At 38.5% G+C, this 26,671-nt stretch overlaps 1 protein-coding gene across 1 annotated transcript in view; it reads right to left on the bottom strand.

The window, feature by feature from the left end:
* Nucleotides 1-409: 409 nt before the first annotated feature.
* Nucleotides 410-26,671, bottom strand: part of LOC139686812 (uncharacterized) — a 128,478-nt gene continuing 102,216 nt past the window's right edge. The window contains exons 4-9 of the mRNA XM_071583879.1: nt 13,519-13,869; nt 12,156-12,524; nt 7,688-7,915; nt 6,010-6,110; nt 5,288-5,378; nt 410-1,391 (exon numbers count right to left, since the gene is read on the bottom strand). Coding sequence (XP_071439980.1) covers nt 981-1,391; nt 5,288-5,378; nt 6,010-6,110; nt 7,688-7,915; nt 12,156-12,524; nt 13,519-13,869 — 1,551 coding nt within the window. The 3' untranslated portion in view covers nt 410-980. The remainder of the gene's footprint in view (nt 1,392-5,287; nt 5,379-6,009; nt 6,111-7,687; nt 7,916-12,155; nt 12,525-13,518; nt 13,870-26,671) is intronic.

The raw sequence follows: 26,671 nt of genomic DNA, 5'->3' as shown, positions 1-26,671 counted from the left end.
ATCTGAGTCTTTACCTCAAGACATCTGTGAATGATCTATGATGAAAATGTTACTTGAATGAGGCAAAGATTTGAGGGATATTGTAAAGTTATTTCAAAATTATTTTTCTCAATTTTTAAATTGATATGATTCTTACTTTTTGCATCAGCCTCTTCAGCATGTAATTCTTTATTTCTTATGCTATGAGTTCTTGTAAAATTAAGGCTTACTCAGCTTAGCCATGCATTTGCTTCAACTGCTTCTCTTATGTAGCAATATGAACCAAATGTGAATTCATTGAAAATATTAAGCTGCATTGTTAGATTTGTCTGCATACCAGTCCCTAAGATATTTCAATCGCCACCAACCAAATAAGTGCGAGTAGTAATGAATTTATATTTAGATTTATTTTTTCTACTTTTAACCTGCAGAAGGGTATTTTAAAGCATTTCACTTACAGATTCATGTGTCAAATTTTGTCTGAAAATCACACAGTAAAATGCCACGGAATGGCTCTGATTAATAGAATGGTTTGAGGCATCACTTTGTGGATGGGATTTATATTGGAAAAGAAATTAATTTGTACTTCCACGTGCATTTTATTATGCACAACCTAGCTTTAGTCTTACAAACTGACCCGATGATGACCCTGCAAGTCAAAACCTAGGTTGTGCATAATGAATGTACGTGGAAGAACTAAGTATTTTCTTTTCCAGCTCTGATTAAGTTACGTCTTTTACTCTTTGACATCCTCCAAGCATTTTTGTACTAGCCCACTTATGTATGCTGACATTCGATGATTTAGAAGTTTGAAAATTTAGATGGAATTAAGCTTACCATATCTCTAAGATGAAGAATGATGAATTTTTATCCATTGGAAATATTGTTCACAACAAAGTATATACAGATTTTCACACACATAGACAGTATTTTTGAACCTCCAACATCCATGATTTGTTGCAATGGTTGTCTCTGGGCTTGAGAAGGAAGGCAGAGACCACCTACAGGCTGATCTCTTTGGATTTTCCTGCCTCTGAGTAATGATTCCGGCATGTCACTGCACTCAATCTATCATTGTCTCTTCTGTGATTAACAGATTCTGAAATTGTTAAAACTGTCGTTGGAGCTTCCATGCTATTCTTGCGTGGTTCTGCTTTGTGAAAGCTGACCGTTTCAACGTAGAGGGAGTGGTTGGGAGGTGAGCCGTGATTCCTGGATTGTGCATGCCATGTTCTTAGTGAGGTGGAGTTGAGGTTCCTTGTAGATCCATGGGCATTGTTGAGCGTCACAGCAGTTGGATTGTTAAAGGTGGTTCCACTCGGGGATGGTGATGGGGGAGGACCATCTCTGTTCAAGAACCAAAGCTGAGAACAATGGCGGTAACGCCTGCGGAACTCCCTTTTGAATTTGTCCTGAAATTAGTGAGACATAAGTCAAGAAGCAGTAGTTATTAGAGGAAGCAATTGATAGCTGAAGTCATTTTCAATATTAGGAATATTTGGTAGAGGTATGATTTTTCAGGGGTAGAAAGAGGGTGGATAGAAACTCAGCATTAGCATTAGGCTACTCTTAGTGAAACTTGCCAGGGGATCCACACTTAAACATCTCTTCCGATTGACAGTGTACTTCACTCGAATTACTCTCCACATAACAACCCAACAGGAATCAGGATACCACTGTAAAATCCAGCAACCATCAGGATTAAATTCTGAGCCCTTTTAGTAGGAAACCAGCATGCCAGCCAATGCAACAACTTGAACACGCAATATGCCAACTAAGTTGAGTTGTACCTGTCAACGTTTTTGCAGGAAGTAATAAGCACATTTGAAATGAAAGCTTGGGTGTTTATTCACCGAAAAAAAACTTCATGTGTGAAATGTAACCTCAGACTTGAAGATACTAACTGCAATGCCAGTGAAACTGTCACCCAGCCAAAATGATCAATGGAGGAGGAACCAAATAATCTTAGTACTACAGGTAATGAACACTTATTAAATTGTACAAGAATCTCATTGCCAGACTCAATGTAATAAGATTTCTGAGGCATTACAGATATGACTAATTAACTAAAAATTCATGGTACTTAACTGCTGCAAATCAGTATGAATACAAACTACAGAGTCATTAAATCAGTGTCGTGCTTTGCCAGTGAACCCTTTATCTACTGATCTGTTGGTTCTGGGTGATGCCTTTGGACAACTCTATCTAAAATCAAGGTAGCTCAGTATTCTGGTGACTAAAACTTGGGAAAAACTGAATGAATCAGAGAGATATTGTCCCCCTTCCCCTATCCTCAATGTATGAATTTCACTTGCCTTTAGGCTTGACTCAGAATGAGCTATATTAATACCAATTAAAGCTAGTCTTTGATTTGGTTACTATATTGGTTAATTATTATAAGTCAAAAGATAAAAGCCATTTTTATGTGTGGACTAGCAACAAGGAGAAAACATTGTGTTGCCACATTGATGGGGTAAAATACAAAAACATCTAATTATTTTTCAGAATATTATAACCATGAAAGTCATACGATTGGGAATACCTTCCAATACATAGTTTGTTATAATGCTCAATTAACCCTTTCCTGATTCACTTGGAGTATGAAAGAGAGTGCCAGGAATGGAGAATAAGAAGTGTTTTCCTTGCATACCGAAGAGATTGGAGAGAAAAAAAACAAGACTTCATTAAAGTTTCTCAGATATTTCCTAAATCAATATCTCTCTCCCATCATTTTAGGGAAGTCAGAAAAGAAGTAGGGAAAACACAGAAATGAAGTGAGGGTCAGGGATGGCCTAAAATTAGAAAATGATCTGGGTAGCATCAAGGCTAGGCATCCAAATTGCCATACCCACTGGCTACTACTGGGTAGTTAGATTTAGTCTTTCCAGTTTATTTTATAGCTGTGCTAGAACATTCATTGGTTTAAATTGTTAAGCAATTGATAATGTTTTCTTAGTAGGAAAACATCGTTCAAATGGTGCCCATTTATTTTGCTGTTATAATCATGTCTTTGCAACAGGTACTTAGGCCTTTAGGTAGCCAGTCATTGCAACAGGTACTTAGGCCTTTAGGTACTTCAGCCATTTAGGTAGCCAGTCAGGTATTTGCTAGCCATCATTTCAATTCGGTCATTGAATTCTTATATTAATGGAATACACCTTGGGAAGATTTAAAAGGTTTTAGCACTGTTGTGAAAAATGTGTAACCCAGCAATATGTGAATGATAAGAGCCAGGAAATAATTATGACATACCTCATTCATTTTTATATAGTCAGTGCTAACAGTTCTGCCCACCAAATATTTTTGGGCCAAACTTTGAGATCAAAGGAGTAAAAGTTCTAAGGTAGAATTATTCACACTATTCGTGACTCTTACAGAATTGGACTGTGAATAATCAGTTCCAGTGCAATTCACTGCAGGGAAAGCCATCAAGTGGGAACGTTTACTTCAATCGTGAGCATGCAGTCCAATCATTAGAGATCGACCTGAAATTTGTACTTGAAAGAATTCAAAAGTAAACGCATTACAGTTATCTCCTTTCATTCTTTCTTTTCGAGAAGAAAATACGATCAAATACTAAAGAAATGATTGTCAACACGTAATCAATGCGTAAATAATTTATTATTCGCTTCATCCGGCATCGTTTAACGATACGAAATATGATGTGTATTATAGACACCATTTCCAAAACCCATCGTGGGCGCATTTCTTGCGCTTAAAAAATGGGTGAGGTGTTCATGAACATCTCGGAGGTTGCGATAGAATCCATGGCGACGATGGAAAACACGGAAACTATTTAACTAGGAGGCATGGCGTGGCAAAAAAGACATCTTTCAAGGCAAAAAATAGGCATGAGGCTTATTAAGAAGGTGACCGTATGCTTCGCCTCGACAGAAAGGTAATGCGGGACACCCAAAATCCTTATGAAATATATTTTTAGGATTTTCTGAAATAATTTTTGGTTTAAATGCAGAATCTGAAATTCTCTGGGACACGTAATAAGACGTCAATTTTTCACCATGTAAACACCTGTCTAGGCAAGTATTTATTTCAGCATTTTTTATCTATTTATCTCAAATTTGTCGTCAATATTTACGATTTTAAATAATATCTGCGCGGTAACTCATTTTCAAGCATCTTGACGTGTTACTACCATTATTGAGTTTCTCTCCTTTGTGTATTTCATTTAGTTAATTGATGTCTATTGAAGAATAACACTAGTTTGATGAATATCAGTAGTATGTGAATGAAGAGGTTACCTACCCCATTCTGAAACCAATTTTGTGTATACTTCATCGGATAAATGGACACATGGGCTATAAGTAGGTGGGTAGTTACTAATCTTTTTGCGATTTGAGTCATAAAAACATGGGCATTATAATATGAAATCATGGTTTACTTATACATTATTAACTGCTTATAATTTTCAATAAAAAACTACCTTACTGTCCTATTTTATGCTTAACAGCTGGAGTTCTAAAAAAGGAAAGCTTCATATGGAGAAATAATGCTCAGTAAATCTATCAACTCTCGAATATGCCTCCTTAAAGCCAAAGGTGGAGGCTAGTACAGAGGTGAGGAAAGAAGTGTTGGTAGCACATTAGAAGGGAAGATCACCATTAGAACATTTTAATGTTTAATAAGGAATTGTGACATGATTCACGGTAGAGGGTTTCCTGTACAATTTTTATTGATGAGGTCAGTAAAGTGCACTGTTGACTATTGGCCACAACTGCTCTTTAAGCATACACCTTCCTACATAAGTTGCTTAATGCAGAATGTTTTTGATCCAAGGCAAATTCAAGGAGAAAGTTAACTTACTGGCTTTCAAAAATCATCATGCCAAATTAAAATTGCCATGATCATGAGAGTAACAATGTGAAAGGCAACTTGTCACGTAAGCCAAATTGAAATTTGTCTCAAGAATTCAATTATTTCATGATGATAAGTTTTTTCCGAGCTGTAATGCAAAATTGGGAGCTAGCGATTCAATGTGCTTCATTCTTTCCTAGTTGGAGAAAAACAACATTAGAGAAGACATTACATTTGTTCGGGACAGTGGTAGAGTGGGGCTTTATTTACATTGAGTTCCCAAATTTTATTAGTAATGTTGCCAGTGATTTGTGGAATTGCAAGAGAAATGTCATTTGGAATGCTTCATTTTAAAAATTGGATATCCATCCCAAATTTAAGTTAAAAGAATTACTTGAAATGAAATATAGCTCAATATTTATCACTGCATACAATCACATTTTTCCCAAAACCAGCTTTAGCACAAACATTTAATGTTAAGGGAAATGGTTCTTACATTGTATATCCCATAAATGAAAGGATTACAGCAGCTGTTGCTCATTGCCAGCCAGTCACTGCAAAACCATATTATGTTGATGTACTTGTACCTATAGAAATGAAATTATAGTTTAATACTGACATATTACGTCTACAATTTTAAAAGTTTTTCTATTTATTATTAAATTAATTCCTTGCTTTCAGAGTGCAATATGTTTCCATAGGGTTTGAATGATGTGGAGATTTTATAGATACAAAAAACAACCAATGAATTAAAATCAGAACAGATTTGAGGATGGAAAAACATATGTTCATGAATATATATTTTATTTCTTCAAAAAAGTAGACATAAAGAATAGAGAGCACAATTTGACTATGTATATTGAGTTTCTGGTGAATCAAATGTCTTACTCTGTACCTCTTTTAGAGTATATATTTGATGGGCAACTTATGGAATGTAGATTTAGATTAATTTCCTACTAAAAATAAGACAATTTACTGGCATTTGCCACAAGATTAGGTTGATTATGCCTATAATAGTGACAGCAAAGAACTCATTATCATCATTGTTTAAAAACCTGCAGAAAGTTCTAAGAAGACAAATATTTGAAAATCATGGTAATAAAGTGATTGGAAATGAGCATTCAGGTGTTATCAAATTACATTATAGATTTGCTTATATATATTTCAAACCATCAATACATAATTTCTCTAAAAAAAGTGGAATAATAAGTTACGTACCCATTGATTTCAGGAAAAAAATCTTGAATTGCATTGTATGTTTGAAGTGGTAACCAGCAAATAGCAAAGAGTGCTACCACTATCACCAGCATTTTAATTACCTGCATTCGTAAAAAAATAATGAAAATTAGAATGATTAACAGCTTCAGCGAAGGGATCGTTCATTTAAATAAATTCTAATTATGTACAATGAAACCATGAGTTGGTAGTAAATTAGAAAATTGCTCATCGGTGAAGAGGTCCTCATATAGGTTAGCTTGTTTACTGGTATTGATGTTATGAAGCTTATTAATGTAGTACTCTTTTGATTGATTATTCCCTTTGCCTTGAGTAATTCTTAACATGCATCATGAGCACATGTGTAAATGAATGGTAATTGGTGGGATGTTTATTCACTCAACTCAGAATTTACTCCTGTGGAGTAGATACTTTGAAATTATTGCTAGGAAGTCACTTCATATCAATTTTGAAGGAATAAATATTCTTGGAAATGACACAAAAATATCTCTAGCAATCTAGTAATGTTAATGTGCACATAAGCATGATATATTGACAGTGCAACGAAATAATTTATTCACACTTATTTAAACATGTCTTATGTTTTTTGGAGAATGAGGCATTGCCATTTTAAGAATGATTTGTGCACCAAGAAATGCAGAGGATGTAGTTATCTATGTAAAAGTTTAAAACGGTGTCTCACAATCTGATCTTTAACAACAATGTGAAGAAAATTAAATTTATAATGACCAGAAAAGTTTGTAAATGTGATGTTATTTTATATGCGGGCTATTTTGGATGATGAATTTGATCTAGTTCATCAGGGATCACTGCCATGAGTCTATTCAGAACTAATCTAAATTCTTTGGTAAGAAATTCTTTATTGGTCGTTATTAACTAATGATTCCATAATTTATCATCCCATCCTATGTTTAGTGTGCCTAATCCACTTGCAGTGCTTTCCAAATGACATACAAATAGGATGGGATAGGATAAGATACTTCTGAATTCTATTACCCCAGGGATTCAAACCTGAGTCTTAGGATAGGAGGTTAGCACTATATCTCTCATACTAACTTCATCCTTGCAAAATTATTTGTTAACATTTATTTGATTGAGGTGGTGACTAGATTATAATTAGACAAAAGTTCCTTTGCAATGTAGGAATTGAAGTCTGTTTCTGGGGTTTTTGGATTTTTGAGCCTACCTGAGAGTACTGATGGTCTAGGTCACGTATAAGTTTTTTTGTCATTAGGTATTTCAAAAGGCTTGTACATCCATTACTAATGGACCATTCATTTTCATGGAAAAATTCATACCATAACCTTGAGTTTAACAGAAGTAATAGAGTACCATGTTCGCAAGATTAATTAGCCTGTAATGTTAGTAGTAAATAAAGATTAACTGTGCAAAATGTCCATACAATGAAATTGGTCTTTAGAATCATCCAATAATTCAGAAATTCATGAGCAATTTCTTGTTATTGCATTATTTGTTTTATCTCTTTTGGATTAATTTTGTATTCAATTTGGGAAGTTTGTATGATTATGCAATGACACCAAGGTTGGTAATGTAGCTATAACAAATATTAAATTACAAATCAACTTTTTGGAAATTCGTTCAAAAATGGATCATTTATCTATTTGGAATGCATATTGGAAAGTTGCTGCATCTATCTTACCCTGCGTCTGTTCCGTGTAAGGTTAGCATCCCGAGCACTTTGTGCATTGCCTGGTGCCCTGGCTCCCCAAAGGCGGTGTACCATCCGAGCATACACCACAGAGATCACAGTGAGTGGTACCACATACTGCACTGCTACAAGTATTAGACGATACACCATCATGGCTCGAGGAGAGAGGGCTACATTGCTGCAGAATGGCTTTGTTCTGCCTGAACTGCGAACACCAGCCTAACATTGGGACAGAATATATATTGAATTGAAACACTTGCAGATGTTTAAATGCACAATGGTAATTCAACGAAAAGTTTTATAAAATAATTTGCATTGTCACTGAATGTGATATTTAATTTTGGTGACTTGATGTAGTTTATGTTTAACTAACTTTAAAGCCACAATATTAGCTGAAGTTGTAATAGGTAATCTAACAGTTAAGGTAGGTTTTGGATGCTCTCAACTAACAAAAAACAAGCCAACATCTTACTGTGCAACAAGTCCCTCTTCATCACTGTGTATTTCCTTCCTCCCTTCATCCTGTCCAACAACTCTATCCTATTCCTGCCCTTTCCTCGTTTGCCTAATGTTCTCCCCTCTATTAATCTTCACATCCCACTGCTGATCTATATGCTCATCATCCATTTTTCCTGCCTCATTATGATTTCTCCCGATAATCCCCTCTCCTCACGCACCATACCTAGCTCTTCCTCATTTGCTTTGCTTTTGGTCTATTTCACCCTCTCCATCCTTCTCCACACCCACATTTCAAAAGCCTCCAATCTACAACTATCCTCCTACTTCAGTAACCATGTCTCTGTGCTGTACACACAGGCTAGCTGTAGCTATGCTCCACATCAAAGTTTTAATGAGCCTTTTCTTAACATCCTTACTCAAGGCCCCTGCCATCAACTCCCTCCTCCTTCTAAAAGCCTCTTTGCCTAGTGAAATTCTTCTCCTTGCATCCCTACTACTAGGACCATTTTGCTCCAAAACAGAACACTTCCAAGATATGTAAATTGTTCCACCTGCTCTAGTATTAGCCCTCCTATTTTGAAGATAAGCTTGTCCTCTGTCTTTCTGGGAAACTACATAACCCCTTCTATATTTACATGTATTCTCATTCCATATCTATCACTCTGAATATTCAATGCATTCAGCAATGCTTGTAAGCCCTAGGCTGACTGACAAACTGAAGCTTGGTCATCCGCAAACTTAGCTGATTTTATTAATTTCCTGCCGACTTCCATCCCAACCTCCAGTTCTTCCCATGCCTCTGTAATCATTTGCCACACATATACGTTGAACATCACAGGTGATAATGGACAACTCTGCCTTAAATCTCTTCCTAACACTGCCCATCAGGACTCTACATCCCCTCCTGGTACCAGAGCAGTCTGAGAGATGCACAGGTTGCAGATTAGCTTTCTATCCTACCAATCTATTAATATTTTCAGCAAAATATGCTGCAATTAGTTTTTTGCAATCCACTCTATCAAATGCTTTTTTGAAATCTACGAAACAGACAAATACGTCCTGATTGTAATCTATACTCCTCTCAATTAGTGATCTCATTACTGCAATGGCATCACACAGGCCTCTACCCATTCTGAGCCTAAACAGATCCTCCTCTAATTAATCATTTTCCCCTCTCTCCATCCTTTTGTTGATGACCCTAAGAACTACTTTTGCTGGATGTAAAATCAAACTTATTATTCTGTAGTCCTCATATGATGTAGCCTTTACCTTTTTCAGATTAGGAACTAATGCTGATCTCAGAAAGCCTTCCAGCCAGATTCCCTCCTCATTAATTTTACAATTTAGTCCATAAAGACTCTTACTCCCATATTTTCCTAAAAATTAGCTCATATAAATTTTACAAATTCAAAGTTTTATTTTCCTAGGGACCACAATACTCTACACCAAAGAAGAAAGGTACATGGTGTAAAGGACACATTCAACTTGCCATTATAAGAGAATTTTACTTCATTGTACTCAGTTAGTAGGTATGTACTTAAATTACAAGGCTTACTTTACTGGTGCGCATTGGTGGATTGCAGAAAATCCTCCAGCAAGATAAGAATATAAAATTATATGAGGTAATGAAATATTCAACATTATTTTCGATATTAATTTTCACTATAATAGGATTCCAAGGTGACATTACACATTTGCTTTGAAAAGGTTGAGCCATACAATTTCTTCTAATGATTAAAGTATGTAAGTGTTATTCTAAGTCTCTTGTGCCAGTGCTTCAAGTGATTCATTAAGTTTTCCGCTGAGCTAATTAAATATGTTTGAAATTGAATTCCTGTGAAATATTTTAGTTTTCTACTTTGTTCTATTGGTGAAATTTGCCTATCATAGGAACTAATAATTTAAAATTATTCAAATTTTACGATATGCGGTTGTCTTTTTTTCAGAAAATATTTGGAAGAGACATATGAAGACATTTAGCCAAGCTCTAGGAAAAAGAAAATGTTAATTTGAATGTAATAAATGAAGAGTTAAAAAATACATGTGAATTGGAAGATTGAAGTGTGAAGTTTCATGTTATGTTGAAGGTTAAAAGGATGTGGCAAGTTTCTGATGAAAATGTCTGAAAGTGAACATGAAAACGTTTTCAAGAAGTTGCATACAGATTTTATTGTATTTGTGGAATCATTTACTGGTGATTAGAGAAGGAGAAATGGAGGGAGGTATGGATAGTGTCAAGAATGGCATTCACAAAGTAGTTATTGAAAGAATTGAAGATCAAACTGCATAGTGAACTGTGAACAATCTTTGGGTTCTACTATTAATGGTAAATTTATCATTTCTTTCTCATCCTTTACTTCTATAATATTCATACCTTTGTTAAACTTGCTTAAAAATGATGCATCTAATTTATAAAGACTCCTCCTTTATACACATTCCTTAATTATCCCCTATTTGCTACTATATTTTCTCCAAAAGTTTATGTAATAAAAGTAAAGTTGAATGCCATTGAAGGAGGAACCTAACCTCCCTGAACTAGTTACCCACTTAGGTAATTTTTGGTCTATTTAATAAGGCATGTACACCAATTACATATTTATAGTCATAACTATAGCATAAATAAAATACATGCATATTTTCCAAGTTTATAGAAATGGCATATCCTGGGTGAAGGGGCTGGAGGGGCTAACTGATATAATGCTACCCTAAAAATACAAATACTGAACAGTTACAAGACTGGACAGAATATTAACTTTATTTTAATTTTTTTAAGTTTCTATTTTAAATTCTTGGTTTGTCATATTTCCTCCTGTACAGATGGAGGATAAAGAGCTTGTTCATTCAAATGCATGCTTAGGGTTCATTATTTATCAGACTAAATTTTAGATTTCTAAAAATTTAATTTATCTATTTCAAATCCTTCATAGGATAGTAAGTATGCATGTTGTATTAGATATTATTTTTTGTGCTTTATGTATGAGTTTCATGCAAAGCTCCTTGGCAGAAGTAACAGTTCAGCATGATATTTAAATATTCATTTACATCTCAATATCAAAATTTGGTATACATTTTGTGGAATAACTGGATGTTCATGGTAGAGATATATAAGGTGACTTCTGTTTGAGAGGATTCGTGAAGGGGTTTGAATGGCAAATGAGAGAAGTGCAGCAGGTATGGCAGGAGTTGTGAAGGCTTTGGAAACGAATATGGGAGAGATTGGAGGAGTATATAACTGGAGATGAAGACATTAGACTTTGCGGATTGGGAAGAAATTTCATTGTGATGGTTTCCATCTCCGAAATTCTCTGACCTGAAGCTTTAGGCCCTTATGTGAAGTTGTGATGTTAAAGAGACAATGTAGTTATCCTCGGCACTTTGACTAGGCATCTGATCCCCTCTTCCTCTTGAAATAACTTTTGAAGGTCAACAATTTTTGTCGATGTATGTATGTGGGTTTGGACAATGGGTGGAGGTTGCGGGTACTGCCCCATTGTCCATACACCAATGGATTATAGTGATAATCAAGGAAACCATGGTATGTGATAAAAAGGGAGCTAAGGAAGATGAGACCACTTCCTCAACAATTTTCCCGGGATCCAAACCACCAGTCCAGCCTGGAGGACAGTTATGTAAGGGAATAAATAATACTTATGCAAAGGATTCATCATAAAATAAATTTCACAGTAGAAACAGAGGAAAGCTGAAAAATAATTAAGATTTTGAAACAATGTTCACTAGTCCCAAAACCACTTTACTAAACAGCATGTACTGCCATATGCATTTCATTTTTCAAAAAAGTGTTACTCTTCCAGGAGATTTGATTAAAAAATGTTCGGACTACGGCAGCACACTAAATTTCTTCGGCACCAGGTCGACAATCCACTCAGTATTTATGCCCCGAATAATTTTTCATGTAATTCGTGGGGAAGTGATGTAGTCAACCCATACAGCTTCTCAGTCGCTCCCCCACCAACACCGAAATCCCTGGCGTTTCTCTCACCGTTAGCACGGTCGACGGCGTGGTGTAGGGCACGGAATGGCCGACCGCCTCGGCGTCCACCCACACCCCCGCCCAGTCCGGGGTGTCCCCGACCGGACCTCCTGGCTCCGGCTCGTCGATCAGGACCTCAGTGACGTCGAGGGCGAGGGCCATGGGAGCCGCAAGGCAGGCGCCTACCACCCAAATGGCGGCGACCGTGAGGCGAGCGCGGCCCCTGGAGGAGGGTCTGGAGCGGCAGCAGCTCCCGGCCACGCCGCGGGAGCCGCTCCTGCTCCCCGCGGACAGGGATGAGAAGGGCCGCAGCACGGCCCGGTGGCGGTCCACGGCGATAGCGGTAAGGGTCAAGACGCTGGCGCTCACCGAGAGTACCTGTGAGAGGGATCACGGATAGAAGAAGCACCGGATGATGAAACATGATCCGTTTGGAGAAACATCGCGCGAAATCGGAATAGTGGCAGCCGTTAGGATGTGCGCCTCAAAGCTGAGATATTTAAGCCACAGAGTTCAGCGGTCAAATAGGTGGTTGGTAGTCTACAAATGCGGAAACTTCTCCACAGAGCAAAGTCTTTCTCCGTGACCGGGATTAGGACACGGATTACTCGATATCCGAACGAGTGCTGTAGCGATTGAAGTTATGTTTCATCAATTATTATTACTTAAAACGCAGCGTGAATTTCACATGCTTCATTATAGCTTTTACAAGCAATGGAATATTTGAATATCTAATACTTAATTTGTACATAAGTTGATTTCCGTTTCCCAGGGGCGGAACTGGTCACGGGATCAAGTTCATATAGTAATTCATAGCCACCGGTGCCTACTCTGACTCTGTGAAACTCTATGAGCTTCAAAACTTTGACGTATTGGAGGCATGTTCTAACGGAATCAATGAAAAAGTGTAACCTTAGAAATTAAATATGTCCTTTTCCTTATTATCGCCTTAGAAATTATACCACAGTGATTTCATGTTAAACATACATTTACCTTTTTTATCGTCATTTGACAGTTGTATTTTGTTTTCCACACTTTTCTAGCAGATTTCCGCAACTTTTCTTATTTTTTAAAACCATCTCTGGCCCGAATGTCATCTCCCAGCTCTGCAAGCTTCCAAGGAGTCTTCTCCATAAAAATTCCCTATGTGATATTTCAGCTCTGTGACATATTGAGTAGTCTCTTACGTCAAAATTCAAAGGATTTTTACATGGGACACCTCCAAAGATTCCCCCAGAGCTGTAGGATGACTCTAAATACGGACCTAGGTATGATGTTGGCCTCCCTCACTGTTTTTATTGAAAGATGAATAGAATCCGTTCACTGAGAGGGAGTTAATAAAATTTCTCTTTGGGGGCACAGCACATCTCACCTGCACGAAGGGGCAAAATGCGCACATGAACCTCGGCAAATCCCACCGCTGGAGGAGGGCAGCCTGGAACTGGAATGGGACGCAGAAGAGGCCGACCACGACATCGGCTAGGGCGAGGTTGGCGATGAAGCAGTCGGTGGGAGAGGCGGCGGAGCAGGGTCCGCACGGAGGGCAGAGGGGTGGGGAGCACGGGGACAGGATCCGTCCCCTCGTGCGGCTCCCCCAGATCCCGCTTCCGCCGCCGCCGCCTCCCGGTCCGCCACCGTTCCCGCCGCCGTAGCTTTCGTTCCGCAGCTGCCGCTGGAGCTGTTTGCGGCGGAAGTGGGCAGAGGCCGCCTGGGAGGACCCAAGCTGAGGGGAGACAACAGGGAAACAAACAATGCGTCGGTGCGAGCCGTTAACTATTACCCTCAATGAGAAAAATCCGGCCCTTCAATGATGAATGAGAGGTGAGGAATTTTAATTTTTTAAAAATAATAGGCACATACTTAATCAATAGAATAACTCTCCAGAAGAGAGGTGCGTGGCAGTCTAGTTCTTAAATTCATTAATAAGTTATCGAGGTGATCATGGTAGTGTGCTGAGATTCTGACCGGAGGCTTCGGGTTCGATTCCGGGTGATGCCTCCGGGAACCTTCTTCTTCATCCGTGCTGTGCGATTATTTTCGGCAACGAAACTTGGACGTCTACGCAAGATGATGAACGAAAGTTAAAATGTGAGTGTGGAGGATGGAAGAAGTACGAATAATGAACGGTGAGGAAAACTAAAGAGAAGGTACTAGGCATGGTGGGGAAGGTGGGAGGGTTGCTAGCTGATATTAGGAGGCAATCAATATAAGTGGAAACAAAGAACTAAAGAACTTTGACTGGCCAAGGAATGTGAAGACGAAGATGGAGAGGAGAACGTTAGGCAGGCGAGGTTGGTGGAGGAAAGTAGCAGCCATGTTAGAAGGAATAAACGGAGGCATGAGATACGCGGAATTGAAGGGCTTATTGTTATGCATGGTGTCATTGTGTTGTGTTAGGGGAGGCTTTGGGATACAGACGTAGTTTATGCGTTCTTCCAAAACCTGCCTTAAACGGCAGAATGCCATTGATGATAATAACTACATCTTCCTGAGAAACCACAGTGGCATAGGGAAAGAAACTAACCCACCTGCTCTGATGCATGAATTTCACTCACCCCAAGGTGGGTGAACGACGTGCGCCCTACCTTGCTTGCCAAACCAACCTTCGGGTTGAAAACTATGGGTTTTCCGCAAGGAAGCGGGCACCTGGGAAGAATTGAGAATGATTTTGATGATGAAATTTCTCATTGCTTCCGCAATTTGAAGTCGAAATGGAAGGGCAATTAAAATGTAACTTAGATATTAGATTTTGTTAAAATTTTCCGCCTCCAAATGAATCATAACCATTAGAAAATTTTATAAGCTAAAGATGACCGGGATAATCAGGGACAGGTCCACCTGCTAACCCAAGGGTCGCTAATTCCGCCGGCCTCGGGCAACTGTGTTCAGTAGAATATTACCGTTCGGTCCCTACATAGCTTGTGTAAGTCGGCATAAGGGCCTTCAGTAGCGTCAGGATAGCGACTAAATTACTTATTAAGATGTTATTGCTTGCTACATCTGACTTGTAATTCAACCATTTTCTTTCTTGCCATTTTCCAACCCGCAAAATGGACTTATTGGCCCATACAACTTTAGTTGGATGACATATTTGGGCAAACCTATCAGAGGGAGACAATCGCGGGATAAACGTAACCAGTGTCTTCATGAAATGAAGAAAATGTATTTTTAGTGGAAAAATACTTTGTGTTCTTCATATAATGAAACTGAACTTTACAAAGTTGAGCCAGAAAACATCGAATACGTAACCAAAAAGCCCTGTCAATTTATTTCTGAACTATCGATTGATTGATTGGGGTCATTTAACTTCAAATCACCCAAGGATCTGAACCTTACTGTCTCCGATTTTAATGATTTATTTAACGGTTGATAAGTTGTACCTATGAAATTTACTAAAATCCAAAATATTTTATTTTTTGGGGATAATAGTTTATTTTTTATGGCGTTTCAAAAATCACAGCGAAGAAACATCAGTACCATTTTCGCTTACAAAAACGCGTAGCTCTACAAAACCGTAAATCATAATCATTATCTTAATTCATCCATGCCATGGAGACATCAAACTAAATAATAAGATGGCGGGCGACTAAGAATGGACAACAACCCTTTCAATGACGTTTTTGTACCTTTTGCAGCTTACTGAGTCGGACTTGCTTGGCATTCTTGGTTGAAAATTTTATTGCTGATCTGCCAGATTGATAGTAGGTCTTAGGCAGCCTACACTGGTTTATATCAAAATTACATTTTGAACTTGTGCCATCTGAGTGAACCGATAACAGAAATGATCACTAGACCCAGAATTGCTTAGAATCCTTATTGCCTTCTGCAGTAAAAGTATTTCCGCAGATTCATGAACAGGTCCCCAGGGTCTAAGAGCAAAACTAATCATGCTCTGAAAGAAAGGAAAATAGGCTACTCTCATACAGTCTTCACTCACACACGTTTTTAGTCTCCTTAACAGGTAAAAAGCCCAAGAAAGATTTTGACGGACTAGGAAAGTTTGAGAATTCAAAGTTTGCTTCCCATTAATATTTAAACCTAATAGCTTTACAGTTCATCATTACATTCACAGTACATCATTCATATCATTACAGATCATTTTTATACTGACGCATTGAGGACGGTAAGATTCATTTTAGTTTCATTCAGAAGATGCTTGGCTGTAAACCGGCATGTGAGCGGATTTTGGTAAGTTACGTTTGAAGCTCTTTTAAAGAGATTTTTGAATTGAAACTCAAAAACTAAAGAAGTTGAAATAGTAAGCTCGGTTTGGAATTTTTTGACATGGAATAACCCATCAAGTGGTCTTAACCGGCCAAAGTTTTTATTTTAAGGCCAAAATTCTCTCCCTTCGTGTTAACGAACCGTCCCTCTTACGATTCCCGACCTCACGTTGATTTGGACGTCAAGCATTCGTAATTTTTATGCATTTTTCGCGCCGGACCTTTTATTTTGCTTCATTCAAGGATCTTCCCTTCGCTTTCACGCGCAGCAAGAGCGCGTCTCTATTGGCGAGGACGTCAAAAGAGCTCTTCTCCGGGTAATTCCTGAGCGAGTTTCAGGACATCAAGGATATTGAAGAGGCAGCTCGAACAAAAGGAGAGCTTCGTTCAATCAAGATGGACGGGTGCGACGGACGCACACATGCCCAAGTTCCCGGGAACGCGTTAAAGAGCGCAGCGTTGCCCGAGGGCACGCCCTCGCCCTCCACCTCAATGGCCGAAGCGGCCGTCGATAGAGTCCCGAAAAGGATTGCTTTTCCTATCGTGATGAAGGTGGACGCCGCAACATAATCAGCTCTGCAACGGGACTGATCGGGGGCAGGCTGTCCAGCAATCAGTCGAATTTTGGCCAATCGTTTGTCTTCGGTGAAGGCGCGATCGTATTAAAGTCGACTCGACCCATGTCCATCATTTTGGAGATTCCTTGGTTTCGAATATCTGAAACTTTGAATTGCTGCAATGGTTTCCGTGGCATGATCGATTTTTGGAAAAGAATGGTGCCAGGACGGTTCCAATAACTCGATGATTTCGAAAATTCTATCCAACGAATCCGATGAAAATCTTTGTCTCGAAGATAGAGTAGGATCGAGGGTAAAGTGCGAATGCGTTCATGTTATCAGGTATCCCATTTTTTATCGGGACTTGGAGTAGATAGGTTCAACATGTGGTTCAACTGAAAATACGCGGGCATCTATACAAAACAAAGATTCCTGCACCGTACAGCGCACAGAATTTGCATAGCTGCCGCTAGATTGAGAAGAGTTTTCAATACTCTAAATGTAAACGTTAGTTGACATGGAAAGCGCGTGCTCACCCGTTTTCTCGACATGCATGAATTAATGCACATCGGAATTAATCTTCAAACGAGTGAGACATGGGAAGATGGTGTAATGGATGTGAAAAATGAGCGTTCGTGAGTGACTAACCGGTTTTTCCAGTGGGCAAAGTAATCATACTGTCGACGTTGTGAAAAATGTGTACCTCTGCAGGGAGATCATATTGAGATGTACACGTAGCGATAGTTTCAACTTTCTGGTGTAAATAGTTCGTCACAAAAACAAGAAACTTAAGAACTTCTACGCACCTAGTAGTTTTGGCCTGGAATATTCTTTTTAGAGTTTTTAGGGACTCCTAAAGCCCTCCAGAAAATCATATCATAAGCGGCACAGGGAAAAGGACATGTTGAATTTATAAATTTCATCTGTCAAGGCTTCAGTTTGAGATAAGGATCAAAACCAACCTTCGTGTTGATTACTTCAATAATTTGACTCTCATGTTACATTTAAAGTATATATCACTTCCGTGGAAAATGATTTGGCATTATTTTGTCGCGAGGAGACAATATTTAAGCTGTCATAAATTCGTCCAGAAGTTTCAAAATTCTCTTTTTCCTCTCCTTTGGCGATGGAGTATTTAGCATACCTTTGCTAGAATGGCTAAAACTAGATAAATTGCAATGCGTAAAGCGAGTGAGTTCACATAGAGGGCCGTTATCAAATTACGGATTTGTTAATCCCTCCCTCTCACCTTTCCCCACTTGTTAGGATGCGTATGATATGAAACCCTCTCTTCTCTCTACTTACGTAATTATCACTCTTACCATTAGTATTGCGAGCATGCGAACTTTTCCCAAAAGAGAAAAAAAGCACATTTACATTTGACGGGATGATTTTTTCGCTACGATTACCTACTAATCACTTCAGTTACATGTGCACTGAAAACAATTCACTACCATGGATAACAACTTGATATTTTAATTGCAATGGTAGCAAAATAAATGCAATGCAGTGAAGCAAATTTCAAAAATCTTCAAACAGTTTGATCATTGCTAAAATAATGCTAAGACAGTTGAATTAATGAGAATTTGCACAATGTGTTCTTAGGCGTTCAACGATAATCAAAGTTATATTTTATTAAAGAAAGGCTGACATAATTCAATGATAAACCCTAATTAAAATTTTACTGGATACCGCATCAATTTCCGTAAAGGATTATAACGAAATCATATTTTCCCACCTCTCCTCGAAAGCCTGACGTAATTAAAAGGTGCCACTCAGAGAAAACAAATTGAAAATTTGAGCCAGAGTCGATATTTCTCTTGAATCTGGTTCAAAAATGGAATCCGGTCATGGACCTCATTAACTATCCTCTTCATATCAGGGCTTCAGTGGAAACACTATCATTTATAGCTCATTACAACACCATAGATAAGACCCTTTGACGGATTCCTATTCAAAACTGAGTTTTATCAAAAGGATTTATAAGTTGTTCTATTTTTTGGGTTCAGCTGCATTAAAATCCGCAATAGGTGTTTTTTCCACAAGTTTACCATCGCGTCATATTTCTTAATTGATTTTACTACTTTTAACCATTCTGGTGACGATTTGGCGAGATTAATCACTGATCGTGAATACTGTTCTCTTTCATTGAAATTTTGCCAATTTTTTCGGAAGTGGCACCATAAGAGAGGTCAGCGAGACGCGTTCCGGCAAGATTCGTCTGTATATTGGTTGCAGAGAAGAAATATTGAACCGCGTATATACTACGATATTTTACTCGTCTTCAAACGCTGAGCGTTCTCGCACGGCTGCGGTTGCCAGCGTTGGCCCGCGAAGGGCCATATTGGTCGCGAAGACAGTCCCACAGGATTTGGAGACAAACCCCTTTCCATTTCCAATGAAATTCTCTTTACAATCTTGAAAGTTTGATATTTGGCCCCTCAGCATATATAATATTGACACAGCGAATTTCCCACTCTCGTCGAAAGAATAAGGTATCCAACTTATGGCTTAAAGTTCAGACGAAACGGTCGTTTAAATGGCATGATGGTTTCGATGTCTCAGTGGATATCAACGGTTAAATGGCTCGGAATCGATCATCGACATGGATTATTTTTGAATGCGAACTGCCACATAATTTCGATGGATGGTACTCAGTCTCCACGTACGTCACGGTGGTGAAGGAACAATTATGCAGTCCGTTCAATGACTGGTTCCTTTCTTGATATCTTTAATTTCTCCTTCCCACTCTTAAGAAACGTGGGCGGGGTTGACCTCCCTTCTGCTTGAATGCTCTATCTCCTCTCTCCTTTCCCTCCCTCAAATCAACCCTCCCCGTCACCGTCTCACCTCTCCTTACCCTCCCCGTCGACCGCCTCCCATGATGACCAAACTCGCTTTTAACCAGGATTCCCGAGTGTAAATCAAATTTCCGAGTTTGTATTACGAGAATTACGCTGGGGAATAGGGACACAGAGGTAAAAACATGGCGTATTTGAGGGCGAGGTTTCTGCGAGCGTGGCCTTGCAAACGAAATGGTTGCGAAGTCAATCGGGGGTATTCCAACGGAAAAATTTGTATTAAACATGTCTATGCAATTGGCAACTATGGCTGTTCTCTGGAAAGAGAAGCAATTAATTGATGAGGTCAGGGAATTCCAGGATTTTTCGGACAGCAGAGGGATTTTTTTAAGCATCCTTTGGTATCATATCGGCGGATACGACCACCGGATTAACATAGAAGCCGGCAAAAATAGATGTAGATGGACAATAGTGTTTTCCTCACACCAAACGCGATCAAGATTAGCAACTCCTACTTTTTGGATTAAGGTCGGTATCTCTGAAATGCCAAAAATTATTTCATTTTTTTACGAGTGGAAAGGAAAGAATTGAATACTTAATGGTTTATTTCAAAATCAGAATTAGTAAACCTATTAACTAGCATCAATACGTGTATTCCATGGTCGGTTGGTACGAGCTTATATCAAATTTTGAGAAAAAGTAAATGTCTTTTCACTGTCAGAAAAGTGTAATGTTGTAGTATAGAGAGCGGTATTTTGGCATACTTGGAGTTTTTTCACAGAAGACTTTTCATCGAACGCATATTGAGCACAAGGGTACTAATATTAATGAATGTAATTAATGGTAGAAAGTAAAACAGTAGAAAGACCTTATTTTTGTATATATATATATACTTATGTATATGATTCTCTCCTACTTATTTATCCTGGGATAGATGGTACAAGAGTTTCACCTTTGGTATCAGGGATCTCACAATTGTACAATTCAGCTCAGTCAAAACCTTATCATTAATCATATTTACTTGATTTTAGGGACAATTTCCTCAGTTAAAATGTCTCGCGCCCGAAATATTCGCAGGTAACTGGGATTTAAGACTTGCCGCGATGGGGTACGACGATCCCATGTGTTTCAGGCTGGGAGGTGTGAAGGGTGATGAATGAAGTTCACGAGAGGATTTGACGAAGTTCTGGATTTCCCACGAAGTGGCGACCTCCCGTCAACTCCGTGCGCGTTTATTCATTCGTATTGTGCGGACGTCGAGCAGTCGCCCAGAAAAATGTGGTGCCCGGACTTAAATTGCTCCAAATAATCATTTGTCTGAAGAGGTTTCGGAACACGGGATCAATAGTACAGTCATTCCCTACTGCTATCTGCTAATTAAAGTATTTAACCTTGGCACATTAATGTTACTTTTTAGTGGCAAAGGAAGAAGAAATACATTATTCAAGAAAGCATTCGTTAGGACAGAGGGAATTGATGACAGGAATCTTAAGTAAGGAAGTAAAGAAAATATGAACAAAAGTGTTGATATGGAGTGCAGATTTGTACGGTTCCAACTTCTGGTTATTACGGCTAGAGATCAAGCAAAGATTATTGGCTATCGAGATGACTTCTTGGAGACTAATGGAAAAAGTAAAATGGACAGTAAGGAAGGTAAACAGATGTAATGGACTTGTTAGGAGGGGAGAGAAGATTGTTGAATAAATTCAGCAAATGCACAAAAAGTGATGCATTGGCCTTTTGGGGGTTATTAGATTATTGAAGACTATGATAGAGGGGATAATGTTGGGTTAGCGAAGCACTGGGAGGAAAAGAATGGGCATATTAGATGTAATGAAGTAAGGCATTAGTATGCGGAATTAAAGAATAGTTAATTTTAATTTTAGGGTGTTATGTTGTTAGTGCCGTGTTAGGCGAGGCTCAGAAATGTAACGGTGGTTTGTAACTTTTCCCACCGAAAACCTTTCCGGACCGATACATGCTAATAAAAATCATTGTTAATGGTAGCTTTCGAGCCGAAAACCACACTAATCCACACTTAATGCGTTAATATGGATAATAGGATACAAAAAAGTTACAAAACAAGAGGAATGAACCGGATATTCATGGGATTAAACCAGATTTGAACGAGACTCTTCCGGACAGTATTTCAATGCTCTACCCTCAGGGATATAATAACATAGTGTTTACAATAATTTAAATTACATCCATGCAGTAGCCCTTTCAGTAGGTTTCTCAACTCAATTCACGGGCCTGTTTTGATTTCCATTGTCTAGTAGAGGGAGATGAAAGATATGAAAGGAGAAATTTGCAGTGATATCAAACTGGATTTAATAGGACAGCCTTGCGGGAACATTTTCCTGGGCAACAAAATCGGACAGGGGGTCAAACAAAGAGGGGAAAGAACATAAATTTGCAACCCTCTGGAAAAAAACAGTGGTGGCCAGCTTTTCATCTTGCTCTCATCCGTTCCAACGGGCAAGCCTCCAGTACATGGTGTCAGTTTTAGCTGCGCATTTTTTTTGAAAACGCAAAATCACCGCAGAAGATACGGTTTCAGTAGACGCATCTTTTTATGTCTCATTCCTGCGTGCGCAAACCCGACTTAATTCAAGAACTCCCATCAAAACTCGTAAATTAGTTACTTCGTGCCATGTACGCCAGTTGATATTATTGGAGTGGATCAGAAATATCTTTGATTCCGTGGAAAGAAACCAGGAGTGAAGCTGGTTCCTTGCCCAGCCCATTCCAGCGGGCCAGAACAGAGAACGGTTTCGGAGAAAATTGCTTTCTTGAAAATTGGCCATTGTGCTACGGAAGTTCTCATATTACACTTCAGCAGCTGGCATATCTCTAAATAAGTTTTACGGAAGAAGAGGATTGGGATTTGAAATATGGCGCAGTTTATTATTAATGTTTTATTCTCCATTATGTTAGGAAGTTTGGTATTCACACCACCGTTCTTTCGATATTTTTTGAATGGCCATGGGGGTTCAAAAATAGTGTACTTGCACGTGTTATCAAACGTTGATATTTGATTGCAGAAGAATATGAGAATCAAAGAGCGATTTTACACCATGACAACTACGGTTAATATATCTTGTTAACAACAACCAATATTTTTATTAGATTTTCGTTGCTGAGAGAGGATCATAAACAATTCTGGATCTGGAAAACGTGTAGCGCGAGCCGGCGTTTTACCTAAAGATTGGCATCAAAGATACAGAAAGATTCAGGTTTCACTGTGAAAATTCAGGATTCCAATAAGAACAAACCACTATTTAAAGATTCAAAGTATAATTTTACTTCATCGATCACGGCTTCGACAAGCTAGCGACCATATCGATGCACAAACTATTTAAGTCAATGCTCGGTTAAGTAATTTTTTCATATTTTATCGTGCAAGGAAAATCATAATCATGAAATTTAAACATTGGTTTTTCTTATGGAAATAGCATTAAATCTGCATGTGATCATAGTAGCGCGTTGAATGTGCCACTGCCATAAAATTAACGAGTTGCTGGTCAAATAGCTTATCAGAAGTTATCTGCAAACAGTCAAGAAGGTTGCCATTCATCATCGTCTTCTTTGTGCCGAACGAATCGTGGTATTACCATTTTTATGGGAACTTAAGGCAATGAAATACCATTCAACATTTTAACTACCTCTACTCTAAGTTTAAGGATATTAAGAAAAGAAAAGAAGCGTAAAAACTTTCATTAGGAGCCTGGTTTTTTACGGCACTGAAACATGGACATTGAAACAAAAGGATAGGCGTAGATTGGAGGCTTTTGAATGTCGGGTTGGAGAAGGGTGGGGAAGTTTAAACGGACGAAAAGGAAAACAGACGAAGTACTAGGCATGATGAGAGAGGAGAGAGGATTGTTGGGAAAAATCTAAAAGGGGCAGGGGGCACATTGAATGGCGAAGGTGAATGGGAAGGAGAAGAATTGCGTTGGCAAATCTGTCCATTCAAAGCCAGCCTTAAACGGTATACTTCAAACAACAATTATACTAAACTTACTGAATCAAACTTATTCAACTTGTTCTTGTACGTATTAAATGTAGAATAGATAGATTTACGATGTCACTTTTTCCACGAACGATTAGGGATCAGAATAACACTGCCCGACCGCGGTAGGGCCATATTCGGGTCAACATTTGTCTGATTTGTCTGGATTCATCCCCTACCACGCCCCCTAGCCGTGGCTTGCAGGGTACTAAAATACCTAAATATCTATTTGTGATGACGTCCAAAATTCCTTGAATCACTCATGTTGGTGAATCATAGAAAATTAATCTAGGAATATTTTTAATTTTTTTTCATTTTGTCTTTTCCTTTTGTGTTTCGGTTTCGTTGTTTTGCGTAAATACGATGAGTAGCTCTACTAACCTAACTCTGTGGCCCTTCTACCCAACTTAAAATTCATTGATGATCGCCCCTTTCAAAGTGACGGTGGTCGGGTGTCCGTTCCTTTATACCAATGCTATCTTTCTGCTCAAGAGCTGCTCAAGTTAGAAGATATTTATGCCACCATTTTCTCTTGTGTATTCAATTTTGATAGTAGTCCCTATCAATCTAATATAGAATTATTCTTTTTCCTCATATCAGCATTATAAAGTTTCTTAATCATTTGCAATCCCCTCAAATATTGGTGGTTATGTTTGATTTCTCGTCACCTCTCATTAATCTTTTTTTTAAATGGCCACAAGAGGGCAATGTTTGCCTTTACAGTGAGGTCTCTTTCAAACAGTGCATAAGAGTATATTGGGAGAACTGACACGGTCTAGGGAGTGCGGTTACCGTACCCTTTGGGCTGCCCATCAACCGACGCTGGGGACTGAATATTGGCTTACGCTGTAAACCAAACATTCCGCCAATTTGTGGCCACCATAGTTCATTCCAATGAAGCTCACTCAATATTAATTCAATTTCAAATATCGTCCTTTGGGCAATTATGGCACGAAATGAAAGAACAGATACAGTGTTGGGCCCCCATAAATTATTTCGTACCGACGCTTCTGTTTGTAATTATTGTTGGTATGTGTCGTCCAATGTGTAGAATACGTTTTAAACGTTTCAAAATATTTGCGAAAAATATGATTTGATTTTGACCTAAACTATTCCCTTCTTCAACTCCTCATTTCTTTGGTACCATTCAGGATGCCTATTTTCTACTTATTAAAAATTCTCCCGTACAATACTTGCGTCTTCAATATTCTTAAACTTCCAGTATTTCAGTCATTTTTATTCTACCTTCTGCCATTCTCTTATTTACGCCCTCATGAATATTTCTTGAGTATCCGTTAGCTTTCATTTTTTCATGATTGATATTCGTACCGCACAATTCTCATTGGAAGTGTGATTCGTTCAACAGTGACTGCAATACCTTGCCCGTCTATTTAATTAAAGCTTTGCCATTTGAAAATTTACCGAATGAATACATTATCCACCTGCTTTCATTCCTAAGCCAGCCATGGAATTTTTCCCGTTTAATCTACCTGTTCAAATATTCTGAATGCCATTGCTAATTCTCGCCTACTCTCGCGTTTCACGTCACGGTTTTCGCTGATTAAATACTACTCTAACTAGTTGTTTGATCTGGAATTTGAACTTGACCCGGCAGATGATGTCTGTAAAAAGTTTAGGAATTGTTTTTAGAAATATATAGAAACAATAGTTGTTGTATGCACTTCAATGAAGTGTGAACATGACGACTTCAAGAAAACCTCCTTTGTGAGGAGGATTAGTTTTAGAACAATTTGTAATATTTTATACATAAAAGAAAACTTAAATTGCGATTTTAGACGATTAGAAAACCAAAAGATGATGAGTAAAAGAAGCATTAATTGACTTAAACGAATTGATATACATTAATGTCATAGCACCAATTTGAATGAATTCCTGTAAAATGATATGATTAAGCCTTCACTCCCATCCTATAATTAAAAAATAAAGACTCTCGCCTTCGATGGTAATTTGTCATGTGAGCTGTTTAGAAATGTGCGCTATGGAAAAAAACAAGGTATTGATTTACCTTTTTGTCTTGGCGTTCGTGGAAAACAGAGTTTCAAGATATCCAATTACTGCGACGAAGTTTAGCAGTCATTTGTTGGGGTGCACTATTTCTCTCCTGCCCCCTTCCCCCACGGGACGCTGTATTTTATCTCGCCGCTCCCGTTCACGCCAGCAGAATGACATCTTCCACCGTGAAATCGGCGATTCCGGGCAAGGAGTAAATGTTTTCCTTTCAATTAGGCCTACTAAGGGGCATTATGAGATCACCATCCAAGACCCTTGGCTTTTCCATACTCTTTAAGTAATTGGCTGGTCATGGGCGTTCCCTTTTACTCCCGTCATTTTCCCTTCGAGGAATCGCGCCAATGGTGTATTATTAGGGAGAAAGTGTGTCTCCTCTGATGACGTCATCTATGGAAAAAAGGAGTGTTGACCAGGAACCGGGTATCGAATTATAATATGCCTTCGACGTCACCTATGAAAGAACTCGCTTTCTTGTAGCTGTGCCGTGAATTCATCTCAACAGAGCTAACGTTCAATAATTGCTCGAAAGGGTAATGAAACCTTTTGAAAATTATTTTCGATTGAAGGAACTTCAATAACGTTTATGGCATAAATATCTTCGTTCATTTCACTGATAAGTTATAGTTGGCTAAATTTCATATGTGACTGCCGCATTGCGAGGGAAGTTTACTGTAACCACGGTCTTACGAGTTGTTTACATTCTATTTCTAACTTCATGTTTACACAATGGCCGCCGGACTCCCTTCGATAATTAAAATCATCCCTTGGAAGTTAAAAATTTTAACGCATACAGAGAGAGGGGCTTTAAAGTATGGAATCTTGAAATGCCATGTGCTTCGCAGTTTATGCAGAATGCATATATGTTAACCTTGGGTTAAGATCAAATCTAAGGAGTATATTA

This window comes from Hetaerina americana, unplaced genomic scaffold, assembly GCF_022747635.1.
Source record: "Hetaerina americana unplaced genomic scaffold, ioHetAmer1.1.p SCAF_15, whole genome shotgun sequence".
In the NCBI taxonomy this organism is placed as follows: Eukaryota; Metazoa; Arthropoda; class Insecta; order Odonata; family Calopterygidae; genus Hetaerina; species Hetaerina americana.
The sequence above is the reverse complement of the archived record's forward strand: the minus strand, read 5'-3'. Positions and strand labels throughout refer to the sequence as shown.